This window comes from Strix uralensis, chromosome 20 (assembly GCF_047716275.1).
Source record: "Strix uralensis isolate ZFMK-TIS-50842 chromosome 20, bStrUra1, whole genome shotgun sequence".
Classification (NCBI taxonomy): domain Eukaryota; kingdom Metazoa; phylum Chordata; class Aves; order Strigiformes; family Strigidae; genus Strix; species Strix uralensis.
In genome coordinates this window covers 13,164,429-13,177,582 of record NC_133991.1, presented here as the reverse complement: position 1 = coordinate 13,177,582, position 13,154 = coordinate 13,164,429, and the positions used below count along the sequence as shown (strand labels likewise).

At 44.9% G+C, this 13,154-nt stretch overlaps 1 protein-coding gene across 13 annotated transcripts in view; it reads right to left on the bottom strand.

Annotated features, from left to right (window-relative positions):
• SGSM2 (small G protein signaling modulator 2) overlaps positions 1-13,154 on the bottom strand; it is a 69,684-nt gene that overhangs the window by 11,103 nt on the left and 45,427 nt on the right. For 9 of the 13 annotated variants that reach the window (XM_074890627.1, XM_074890626.1, XM_074890622.1 and 6 more), the window contains 8 exons: positions 12,339-12,406; positions 10,449-10,612; positions 9,796-9,925; positions 8,217-8,351; positions 4,684-4,834; positions 4,066-4,130; positions 3,487-3,632; positions 2,910-3,038 (listed from right to left, as the gene is read on the bottom strand). In XM_074890627.1, the coding sequence (XP_074746728.1) occupies positions 2,910-3,038; positions 3,487-3,632; positions 4,066-4,130; positions 4,684-4,834; positions 8,217-8,351; positions 9,796-9,925; positions 10,449-10,612; positions 12,339-12,406 (988 nt within the window). The remainder of the gene's footprint in view (positions 1-2,909; positions 3,039-3,486; positions 3,633-4,065; positions 4,131-4,683; positions 4,835-8,216; positions 8,352-9,795; positions 9,926-10,448; positions 10,613-12,338; positions 12,407-13,154) is intronic. The other 4 variants (XM_074890624.1, XM_074890623.1, XM_074890632.1 and 1 more) reach the window with 4 other exon arrangements.

The window sequence follows — 13,154 nt, the reverse complement described above, 5'->3', positions numbered from 1 at the left end:
AGTTTCCTATAGGTGCAAATGTTATGATTGTTTTCATGTCATTCATGTAACAGACTCTTAGACTCCAACAGCACATTTCTTTGAGGAGTCAGTTATTACTGTTATTTACTACTGGTGTTGCGTAGCTCATTAGAATTCCAGATAAGGTTAGTATGTGTTAGTATGCTACAAACTCAGGGGAAAAAATTTCCTACAGGAGCTTGCATTCTGCAGATCAGATCTTTTATACGTTGCAACATATCTTTATGAATTTACTGTAATTCCTATGTACAAACGGACTCAAGTATTTCTCTCTCCTTGCCAAATCACTGATGTTCTAGCTGTATACATGCATGTGCCCTTTGAAGGAGGGGCTAGAATCCATGAGTTGTGGCTCCAGATCTCCCACTCTTAAGTATCTGGGTCCTTTTTTCAGTTCCAGACATACCTTCTGTTTCTACACATGGATCATAATCTGATGGTTCATGTACCCGTGGAGAACAGAGATGGCAAAATGCAGTCTATGCAAGAAACCTCCAATATCCTGTATTTCTTGAAAATTTGAGTTAAAAATAAAATGAATGGAGCACCAAATGCACATGTAATAAATTCACACTGCATCTGGAAGTGCTGCAGTTTAGCTAGATCACTGCTGCTGAAGCTCTGAACCCAATTCACAGGACTGTTGGGAAGGGCCCTCCCTTTTTCACCACGAAGAGTTGAGGAACCAGTCCACGTGGTGCTCTAGAAGGTCATCTTCTTTTAAACTTGTGCTGTATCCAAGAAGGGCTGGTTGAACAAGTGCCCTTGCAGAACAGACGTACTTTCCAGCAGGACCACGGCAATGGATCAGCCTGGCTGGGTATCTGGATTTGCTTCTCTTCGGAGGCAGTCTGCCTGGCCTTCAGCAGATCAGGCAACAGCAGGACCTACTGCCCTCCTGGTTTCTGAGGTACTTCGTCTTCTTGCGATGCTGATGTCGTGGGAGGGCAGGAGTTTGCCTCAGCAGTGCTCAGTGGAATATTCTCAATGTACACACTATAGCCGGAAAATCTGAATATAAATGCCTACAAATTGACTGGATTCAGGGTGAAGAATCTGGATTGTGATTTGAACAGTTAAGGGGTGTATTTCTTCATCCCTCTTCAGAACTGTTTATAAAGATTAGTGTGAGGAAAACCAAGTCAAATTGCTGTAGCAATTTTTAGTAAGAAGAATGCTGCTTATAAAGTTCCTGCTGTTTGCAAGATAGCTAATTTTTCTGTTGCAAGGCTCTAGGTCAGGCCGCCCTTGTGATCTGCAGGTGCTCACAGGGTTATAAACTATCCTTTGGAATATAAAATAATTGGGAGTTAGCAAATGCCAGATGTTTTGCTATATAAACCACTCCTTATCCATGTAATCTGGACTCAGGAGCAGCTCCTGCAGGAGTGCCACCTCCCTGGTAATGACACTAACAGAAAAGCAGGCTAACGTGCTAATCACATTCCAGGGCAAAGCTCATTCCTGTTCTAGACAGTTCAGCAAACATTTGGGTGATTTTTCACATCAGTTAAAAGGAACGTTTTACCAACACACAAATCCAGAGCTTACCCACGGGGCAGTGTCCTGCTACAGACCTACGGCTCTGAGGAGGAGAAACCTCCCTTCCTCGGCAGTGAAGGCGTAGGGCTAGTCTGCGATGGCAGACTGGTGCAGACTGGTGCTCCCACTGCCTGTGAGCCCAGGGACTGCAGGAGACCTTTACAAAGGTGCTGCTGATGAGCTTATCACAGCAGGCCTATGCCGAGTTCTTGCTCTGCACATGAATCAGCTCCGCAGCCGCATTCTGGCACGAACCTGGGCCTATTACACAGCACCTGAGGGTAACGGGTTAGCTCTGGCTCCACGCCGCAGTGAAAATGCCACACAGCGTTTGTAACAGCAGCTACACTGCATCAGATAAAGCTGGTGTAGCCTCGCAGACGCTTTCGGGAAGCACACAGGAGCGAGGAGCTGGAGCACTGCTGTGTTTTTCTGAGCAGGCTGGCTCAGGACCACATCCAGCTTCTGCTGAGGAAGCGCAGCGGAGCGAAGGCATGACTGCGCCGCTCTGCCCGCGCTGGTTTGTCACCAGCCTGGTTTACTGTCAAGGCACTAGTAATTATAACAGATGAAATCACTCACCAAAGGTAAAAGTTGGTATTGCTATGAACAGATTAGCAAAGGGAGATAGTATAACGAAGCGATGGGCAAACCGTGGTTTCCTTAATGGAAACCATACGCTTAACGCCAAGTTTCAGAGTGCGGAACAAGGCTGCGACATAACCCAGGCAATTATTCCGTGATCAATGTTAGCAGCAGCATGGGAGATATTAAGAGGAATAATGTCTCATCTGAAATTGCACCTTATGTTTTAGAGGCACATCTAGCAAAAGCATAATGAACTTACAAACCAAGCCTTCCTCTGGGTATTTTTAGCCTCTAGACAGTAACTCCAAGTGCACTTCAGAAGGTACATCCGGGCTGTTCACAGCTCCAGTAGAAGTCCACACATGCAGGTGCAGTATCGTGTAGATAAAATAGTTATTTCAAAGAACATTTTGAACTATAACTCAGCTAACAGACCATATAAAAGAGAGATGACTCAAATCACTATCTAAATGTCAACGTCTCCCCATTTTGTGACAAATTTGTGAGAACAGGATTTGTGCAGGGCAAGTGCATGTCACAGGCAGAGGCTGAACGCAGGTTTCCTGACTTCAGTGAACTCCCTTTTAGTGATTTTCAGACGTGACAACGTATCATAATCCCTCTACTAACACGTGCCACTCGTGTTTTCAGTAGCATTTTTCCCTTAGGAATATTAAATAATAAAGACTAACAGTTGTTATTCAGAAGACAACACCTATTCTGCAGACATCACTCAGCTCCCCGAAGGCTGCGCTTACCTGGTCCATCTCCTTTTTGGCCATGCCGAATTTATAGTGACCTAACAGGAAGGGCCATACTTCCTTTCGAATCTCATGCTGTACCCCGCCATAGTAAACTCTTCTTAGTAATTCCAGTTCCTTGTAATTCTGCAGCAGTTGGGAGAAAGAGGTATTGAAGGTAATTCAGCTTTATCTTCCTCAGGCCTGCTCATACACACCTAATATCAAGTCTAAAGACAGTGAAATGCACGCATGGCACTACATAAATTTTGCAACTTGATTCAAGCCTTTAGGGCCCTAGCTCAAGTCCAGTCTAACAGAAGTTGTCGTGCCTCCCACGAAAATAATCTAACTTCTAATAGACCAGAGTCATCGTGAGATCAGTTGCTTTGATGTTAATTGGTTTCTTTGCCATCATCAGAGAAGCAGAGTATAAAAGAGATGGTTAGAATCAACTCGCTCTCACTAGACAGAGGAGTGATCCTGCAAAGACTAGAAAACACCTTTCGTACCTCCTGGGGACCATTCTAAGGGACCGCGCTCACGGCAGCAGCGTGTGGGAGCGAGCGTAACGATCATAAAGGGATTCTGTTACCTTCTTGTCCTTCTGATACTTGCTCCAGACCTCTTTGGTCAGGCCTCCCGCAGCGCTGGAGGGTTTGTCGGGGGGGATGATGGTGTGGTTCACGAGGGCAGACAGATGCGTCCGCACCGTTGACAAGTGGCGGCAGTAGGCAAGCCCTGCGGTTGGGGCAGAGGTCAGCTTCTATAAATGAGCAATCTACCTAATATCAACAGCCCTTTTCTGAAGGTGAAGCTGTGACATTTTAAACCTGCCACTAATAATGCTATAGGAACTAACCTTACATTGTACTGTGTAAGAATGAAGAATTGCAACAGAGCCAAAGATTAAATAAATCTTACGCAGACGAGTAAAATCCAAGTAGAGCATTACACTGCAATGTAAAACTACGTTCTGTCTTCACCAAGCATCAGATCGCCCAGTGCTATGTGCAAACCCCAAAAATAATGGATTTATGAAGCTGATACTTGAGTCATGTCCACCCTACTGCCCTGAGGTGATCTGACTCACAGCTTTCTAAAACAAACATCCCGTGCTTTTTAGATAAGCATATGGAGACCACAAGGGCCGGATATAAGAAGCTTCACTTACATCCATAAAAGGCTCTGGAAACTATTTGCCTCTTCATGCTCTCACACAGCATCTTTAAGGGAGTTCTGTGGAGACACGTTAACAGGAGCGTAATGGGTCACGAGGGCAGAGGTCATCATCAATTTTATGCTGATCCCTATGACCAACACATAGCAATTCTTGCCCTGCACCAAGATTTATTTAGGTAAAGGACAACAATAATGACAAATTACACTTTGTAAAGCATTTTCCCCACCAGCATTTTGGCCCAAAACAGATTCACCTGGCACATTTAGCTACAGCTGCTGCAGGTGCATTGTAAAGGTCCTTGTCAAATTAGATGAATTGTTGCCCTTCACTGTAATTGTTAATGACTTGTTAAAGAAAACGCTTCCAGAGCTGAATTATATTAAACTAGACAAAAGAACTAGGTGAAATTTTTCTACCAAAATGGGACATGAGAGTAGTTTAATAGGGTTTTTTTAATAAACTAAATTTCTTGCTGTATAACTATCTTTTTATGTTGGAAACTACTTGAAAATTACTACTGTCTCTGGTGCTGCAACCAAGAAAACCTTCCTGCTTTTAACTGTGGCGTGCACAGAGTCTCCCAGGTGAGCTCCCTGCACAGCTGCTTACCTGTCATGGATGCAGTTGCAGCAGCTGGGTAGATCGTAGGGAGAGCTGCCCGTCGAACAGGAGACGCAGGAGGAGCCTTGGCTGCAGTGCTCCAGCTGCCACGAAAGCAGGTTTGCCCCGAAGCCCTGCATCTCTATCATTTCGCTGGTGTCTAGGGGAAAAAAACCAAACAAAACAGCAGGCCATCAACCTTCTTTCTTCTTTTCCCCCCCTCTCCTGTGCATCCTGATGGCTTCATGCTTTACTTCTTGGCAGGCTCTGAACCTTGATTCCAAAAAGACCTCAGAAATCCTGCTCTCAGCACGTCTAAACCAGCTGCATGCTGTGCACGGTCACTTCCCATGAAGTCAAATCCCTTCACCATTTCCCCCTTTCTCGCCCATGCGCATCCCAGTTCGTGTTTCGAGAGAACAGAGAAAAGGGTGCTGCAGGAACAACTAAAACTGGTTATTGTGTAATGCTATGGTAATGTGATTTATGGCCAGAAGAGATCATCTAACCTGACCTGTTATTTAATTCAGGCCTCAGAATTTCATTTTGCAGTTCCTGGAATCAGCCACGGAACTGGTAGTCCAGCTAGAGTGAAAATTTGAGCATAAAAGAAATTAAGACAAACTGATTCAGTTATTTTCAGAAGATGCTTCTTTCCCCCTCAGAACCAGATCCTAAAATATTTGGTGCAGAAGGACAGTTCAAGTCCTCTTAATGTCAATGCTATGTTTATAAAAGTAGGATATTCTGCAGGAAAATGTGATCCAACAGTACAGTGCAGCTTCCTGACTTATCCCTGCTCCACCAAATCTATTTGCCTTTTTAACCACCTTCAGGAAGGCAACTCAAAAAAAATCACGTTGCCTTCAGAAAGCTTAGCTTCAGCTCTTCAACTTTCCCAGCTGGCATTTGAGCTCGTGGGTTTGTTATTTTATAATAAATAACTGGCCTTTCAGCTCACCCATGATTAAAATTAAGGCAAATGCCATAATACTGTATGTCTCTAAATTAACATTTGTAAGTAAAATCCAGTCCCCTGGGCCGTGCTTTTAAAACATACATTTGTTGGGTGGTGGTAGGGGCAATTCCAAACCATCTCATGCATTTTAAATCAAGGTAGCATAAAGCATTTTAGTAGTGCCTATTAGAAAGTGGGCATAGGTGAGGAAGGAGTGGAGTAAAAACATTTGTTAACAGAAAAAGCACAGGCTCATGCGGAAGCAGTCATGTGTATTTCATTTCACAAAACAAAGTGTGATGCAAAAATGCTCTTCACCTTAATTCTTCAGGAAGGAGCTGAATGACCCAGTATTTATTGCAGCTTCTTATTGGGTTCAAATAAAAACCACTGGACAAACATTTTTAGATCATTATTTTTTGCCTCCCCTCTACAGACAAGAAAAATGGGTTTTTCAGTTTTAATTTTTTATTTTATTTTTTAGAGAAACAAGGAAAGAACCCCACAGAACCTAAAGATTCAGATGAAAGGTACCTGAATTAGTGAAGAATTAGAGTGAACAGCATCTTTTCTTTAATTGTAGTGGTATTATCTGTAACTTCAGCTACATGCAAAAGTCGAGCATGTTGCAAAATGTAAAAGCAAATGGCTAGCAAACCTGCTACAACAGTGTTGTCATTATTTAAAAGGGATGCTGCTGGAGAGACAACAGCCAGTCCAGTCTAGCTCAGCACGAATCCCTACGCAAACAGCAGCCACATTCCTAACTCTGCCATCACCTTCAAGGTTAAGTAAGCAAAAGCAGGTAACTGACAGCCATTCTAGTGGGTAACTTAACATTTCCATCACCTGACTGAAGACTAAATTGTGTCTCTTACGCTTGAGATCACAGCGTTAGCCTCTTAACTGTGTATGTGGCAGTGTTAGACCCTCCTTTCATTGTCACCCATATCCAGGCAGGATCAGTTAAGACACACAGAAACCTCCTGAAACAGTATCTTTTATCCAGGGGAATGGTTTTTTGGAGCTTCTTTCCATCCACACCTTCCAAGAGCTCTTTATTATCTTGGGCTGGGCTGTATCAGTTTCTAGGGTCTACTACCTTGGGATAAGTGTGTGAGGAGCCTACAAAAAATGAGGATCTCCCTGAACACATTCACATCCTGTCTGAACAGAACTTAAGCACTAGACAGAGAACACAGCAATTACTGGCTCTTACAGCCCGTCCCACCAGACCAGGGCTAACGTCCATTTGGAACCAAACTCACTGTCCTGCTATTTAAAGGTATGAGTGTTTTATCTGGAGTCAAGATCCACTGTGTTTTTCTTGGGAAATACCAGAAAAAGCATGTTCATGCTAATCTAACACATAAAAAATAAAGACAAGAGCCAAACTTGCAAGCGGTTGCTCTCTCCTTCCTACTTCCTCTGCAGATGTCAAACTTTTGACAGCTACTTTACAGCCTGTCAGCAGAGAAGATTCTGTTCTTGCTGATACACTCCAGTTATTAGGAAGAGGCGGAGGCTGTTGTTTTGGTGATACCAGGAACACGCCAGATTTGGCACGTGCACTCAAGAGGTATCTGGCGGTGTTGAAGCTGTGCACTAGCTGGTAAGTGTAGAGGGGGAAAGATTTCACATAGACTAGTGGAGAGGCCTCGACAACACCTGCCTGTCTTCCGAACTGCAGGCTGTAGAATCCCAGCTGGCCGGAGGGGTTTGGCCTGGGGAATGAATTATTTTGTACACCATTCAGCTTCCTCCTTCGGGAAAGCGAGGGCTTCTCAGTCTCCAGAACTACCCTCCTAGATCCTGAACGCTTGCTAATACATACACTTCTTGAGGATACCGACTTAATACATCTGTTATGGACTGCTTTAGGAAAAGCCTTAGATGACAAATTTTTGGAGGGTGGAGAGTCTTGCAGCTGATCATCTGCAACCCACCTCGTCTGTGCATGCGAGGAGGGGAATGAAAGCACCCGACCACAGAAGGGTGCTGCATCTCCATACAATCTCTGCACGTCTCTGCTACAGAACAAGTGCTACAGAGGCACCTAAAGTGTGGGAGCAGGCTTACGTGAGCCATCTCTGGGCTGAAGCTGTCACTCACTACACTTCTGCTCTGTTCTGTGCACGCAGGCACGCTCCATTCCCGACTTTGCCCAGCACATCACTACTGCTGCTGCAGTGGCTCACCCCTGAGCCTTCCTGTACAAGGCTGCCCTCCCCAGTCTGTTACACTGTACACAACTAACTCACGGAGGGAGAACACAAAGACCCGTTATCCTCCCTCCTTCTCTTGGGAGAACACGCTCTAGTATCCAGCTTTTATGAAGGTGGGGCAGGAAGCCTCTGGAAGGAGAGGAGGTTTGTCTGTTCAGCAGCACACGCTCAAAGGAGAGGGAAGATGCTGCTGTTTCCCCTTCCCATAGGTTGTGGGCACATTCCCAGCCTCTCTGCACAGTCCAGATCTCATGGTGCCAGTGAAATGTTCGTCCCTGTAATAATGCCAACACTGTCGTATGCATCAGTGGAACGAGCTGCAATAGAGCTCTGGGACACAGGGGGAGGAGGATAAAAACCTTTCATCCTATTAGGAGCTGTGAGGTTCCGAGAGCAGATCATTGATAGCATTGCGTGTAGCTTATCTTCCTCCTCCTCATCATCGTCAACAGAGGTAGAGCGGCTGGCAGCTAAGTGGTGGTAGTTAATAGTTACTGCTCAAAGAAAATAGTGAAAGAGGAGCATAAGAAGAGAGAACTCGATTCTGCGGGAAAGCTCAAAAGGACATGTTCAGCAAAGACAAAGGACTTGAATCCTGCCCTCTTCTTGAAGGCACAAGCTCCTGTAAATGGGTATGAAAAATGAATTTCTTACAGGAAAAAGCATGCTCCACCAAACACAGGCCAGCTTTTGAGTGTGCACAGGCTGTGTTCCCTGAGCACACACGTCCCATCGTGGCAGTGGAGAAAGGTCCCAGTGCCAGCCTGCAGCAGGTGAGCGTGCTTTTTAGCAAAACTCCACGGGAATTCTAGGCTCCAACTAGCTTCCCTCCTTCACCGTGCCCTTCTCAATGCTGCGGCCTCTTTTCCACTCCAAAACCTGTGCCAGCTGCCTCTGGACAGCAAACATTCTGCTCCCCAGCTCTGCCTGGCATTGTGAACATGCAAGGTACAGGCCTCCTCCGAAGGAAGCCCAAGGCAGGAGCCAGCTCGCCCTGTCTTGCCCTCCACAGGCAGGTCTGTGCTGGATGTGCCCACAGAATCCCCCTGATTCAGGCAAAGGCAGAACATGCTTTTGCTGGTGTGTGCATGGACTTACCTGCGCAAATCCTGGGGCCCTATAAAGCATGGCCACCACGTGGTTCAGCCCCGGGGGAAGGAGGGTTCAGCTGAGATTCCTGCTTTTTCAGCTGTAGTAAATCCCAATATGAGCAGTAAATCCAAATCCCCTGTAAACATTAGGGTCTGATCTTCCTGGGAAATTCTTGCTTCTTTGCCAAGGGGAATAAAACCAAACATGCTGTTTGAGGACTAGCTCAAATGCCTTCCTGCATGTAAGGAATTTGTATTCACTGATGACATGAGGTGGTTTGGTGCTTGGGAATTCATTTAGTTTCCTTGGAAAGGCCTTTATTTATCCGTTGTTAAGTTCTTGCTTCCAAGCCAGGAAAACTTAGCCCAGGGAGTTCTTGGGGTACTTTAAGAGTAGAGTTTATGGGTTTTTTTCTAATAACAACATTATGAGCAAGCAGTGTGGCCAATAAAAATATCCTCACTTCGGGAGCAAAACTGCTCTTGGCTAGTCAAGCAATCTTTTTGCTTTTAGTCTCAGTTTGCAAGCCCAGGGGAGTATTTTGAAAACTTCCTCTGCAAAACACAGAGTAAATATAAATAAGATTCCCCACCTCAACTCCATTTCCACTAAGATAACAAGTGTCACTGCATTAAGGAAACCTACAGTAAGCTGTACCTGTTGATCACAATTGTCACACACCAAAGCTTTGTGATAGCTTTTTTTCCCCCCTACAAAAAACTGGCTTGTCTGTCACCTTCAGTTACTTCCCAGGATATTCCTTCAAAGTTTTCTTGGGTTTTTTGTTTTGTTTTGGGTTTTGTTTGTTTGTTTGTTTTTTTAATAAAGCAGAACAAAGGCACTTACTGTTATCATGCTTGTGTCCTGGATAGATAATTCTGAACACGTAGTCTGTAGAATTGTCTTCAGCTGGCATTTCCTCTAGGTCCACTGATTTGTTGCTGTTCCGTTTTCGAAGCTTTGGAAATACCTTACCCTAGAGAAAATAATGATTTCATACATTCAGCTACGAATTAGTGACAGCGCAGCAAGGTTAAGTACTTCAGATCTTTGGCATCTTAAATATTAAAACTAAACTTTTAACATTGGGAGGAGGTGAGGGAGAAAACAGCAGTAAAATCATATATAGCAGGTGCTTTAGGGGTACTTCATTTTTCACTTAAAACACAGCTTTTTCTTGCAATCCATAGGAGCTGGGCACCAGCTTCTTCAATAACCCAAGCCTCTGACGGCAAGTATGTCCCAGCCCATTTGAGTCTCAGTCCCTATGTTTGGGTTCATATTTTGATACAATAGCAGATTCCAGTTCATTGCTCAATGGGGTAATGAAGGTATGAACAATTTGTGTGGACTATCTGTATAAGAATCAAATTGGACTCCCACTTCACTATAAAGCAGCTGGAAATCAATGCCAGGCTCTGTGGAGCTGGATGCTGGTTGAAGAAAGACATTAAGATCAGCCCTACCCACAACAAGCCGCTCATCAGAAGAGGCAGTACCTTGCCCTGTTGGGACCAGAGCGGTGGTTCCAGCTGACCACGAGGCAGAAGACCATTTTCCAGACAGGAAAGAAACGCGAGGAGGTGACCTCCCTGGGGGAAGTGCAGCGGAGGTCTCTGAGTTCCATCCTGACTCACCAAGACTAATGTCCATCTGCTTTCTGCTGCAAAGGGGGACAAGGGGAGTCCACACTGTTACATCAGAACCTCTACTTTTTGCTCTTACCTTCTAAGTAAATTTCTGATCATCTCTAAGTAGATAAATAAACCTCTGTAAGTCACAGTGAGATCTAAGGATGATCTCAGTCCTTTAGTCCTAAAGAAGCTCAAGATACAAGCAAACTATGACAGACCTCATGCAGAAAAGTTAAAGTGATTCTGAACACTAATATAATAAATAATAAAGGAATAACTAAACCAAGTCTCTGGTGCATGACATAACTTGACAAAGGACACACAGTTTAGAATTAAAACCAACCCAACGGATATAACTAGAGGCTGTCAGCTTCATTCTTGTGAGAATTTGCAAGTCACATTCCCTGTTGTAAATTTTTCTCATCTATCTTCACTGTCACTAGAAATTTAGCACAAATAAGGAAAACCACCCTGGGCTCCGGATACTCTTTTAAGCACAATAATCTGCATCTTTTACGATTTTCAAAAGAATGTAAGTGAATTAGGTTATTAATTTCCTTTTCCAAAGCTGAATGAATGAGGCATGTGGAGCCACCTGTGTAAAGGGGGGATGTCTGAGAGCAGGATGTGTTCCACAGCACGGCTGGGCAAGCTCCAGTCTGGTAGCTGGGTGCTGTGGCAGGACCGCCAAGGGTCTGTCACCTCGTGCAAACCACAAAAATCGTGTTGTGTATATGCCTGGCACCTGATAGGGAAACAGCTTTCTCAGTGAAGAACAACAAAGGCTGTCATGTTTCATGTCTGTCATTTAATTCCCCTTTTCCGAAGGAACTGCCACAAAGCAGAGTGGTGACGTGTCTGACCCGTCAGTGAAATACTGGGCAGGCACCAAGCACCCCGGGGAAGCCAATCCAACAGAGGCAAACGGGCCGGAACTAGCGCTGCAGTTGTCACCCTCTGCCAGCCAGGATTCTAGATGTTCACACCATCTCCATACGTCCATAACTAGTTAGAAGTGTTAACAACACTGAGGGAGGAAAAGCAATCATTCAGGTGGCTCTCCTGCATAGGTTTTTTTAAAGCAATATACATAAACGGTCTTCTAAAACAGGCTCCACAGGTCCTTTAGTCCAACTGCAACTCAAATCCGACTCCAAATAAAATTTTGAAACGTTCTTTGTCTTTGCTCTGTGATTTTGACTTAAAGCTTGTGGTGAGGAAAGCAGTGGAAGGGACGTTTTGTTCCAGATTCCCCTCCCTACACTGAGCAGAGTGGGCTACTGGGAACTGGATGGTCAGAGGGTGACAGAAGGTGGCTCTGGCTACAAGCACTCCCTTTCTACCGGCTGACGATCTGACTACAGACAGGGCTGACAGACCTGCTTCCACCCCCCCCCGCCCCGCCTTTTTTATAATGGTCAGTGGAAGTAGCCCCACGCTTGTAAAGCCAAAGCTTTATAAGCTTGTATGTTTAATACCTGATGCTGACAGTTTCATCTATTCTGCACAGATGCTCAGAAAAAACAAAGCACACAGAAAAAACAAAGAACACGGAAAGCAGTTGACACCGGAGCGGTGTTAGGCAGAGGGGTTCTTACCAGGCCTTTCAGTGGAGACATCTGAAGAAGAAAAACAGTTTCCCTCCTTTTGCAATAAACCCCTAACAGGCACCATATAAAATAGCAGCAGCATTAACATTCACCTGGCAGAAGGGGGCTGTGGGAGCACCCCCGTGAGAAGAAGGTTTATGCTTACGTTGCTGATGGCAGTGGATGCAGACGATCTGGCTGAGCGGCACTATTAATGCGTAGTCCCAGTAAACGCTAACAGGGAAGGAAAAAGTTCAGGAAACTTTTTTTTTTTTTTTCATATTCAGGAGTGCTTGCAGTTCCAAGCATCCAATAAAAAGACTCTGCTAAGTTAATAACTGCTTATTAAATTTGGTCAATTAAGGTAAATTAATAGTCAAATAAAAGGCAAAGGAACCAGTTCTCCACAGTGGATACATCTGGCACCAGCCTTTCCATAACCTCCCTTTCCCTCTTCCCCTCCCCTTCCCCCCCACCGCCCCATGCCAGGTTACAGCAGTGCTCTGGCTCAGATTAAAATGCCTGGGGCATGGACTTGACCATGGTCTTGTAGCTGGGTTTTAGGACAGCCGGGTTCAGTTCTGCCTTGCAGATGTGATTTATGGGCAGCAGCATGTAAATCCATTGGGGCCCAAGCTCACAGATGGAACACTGGGAACAGCTCCGAACCCTTTGGAGAAGGGCCTCGAAAGAGTTGAGCAATAAAAGCAAGAGTAGAGGGCTTCATTAATGCTCTATTAAAAAATACACATGAAGTTTTATAAAAAGAATGGTGTGGATTAAGCACCTGAGAGCACTGTTCTGGGGTTGAAGGAAGCATTTCCTGAGGAGACAAACCTGCCTGGTTCAAGACTTTGCCTGTCTTTCTACTGAAGCAGAATGCCAGATTAGATGAGTAACTGATCTAACGGAAGACAATGGCATTGCAGGTCTCTCTTCTGAGGCTGAAATTAGCCATGCTTGCCAAGTGATTTGTGACCCT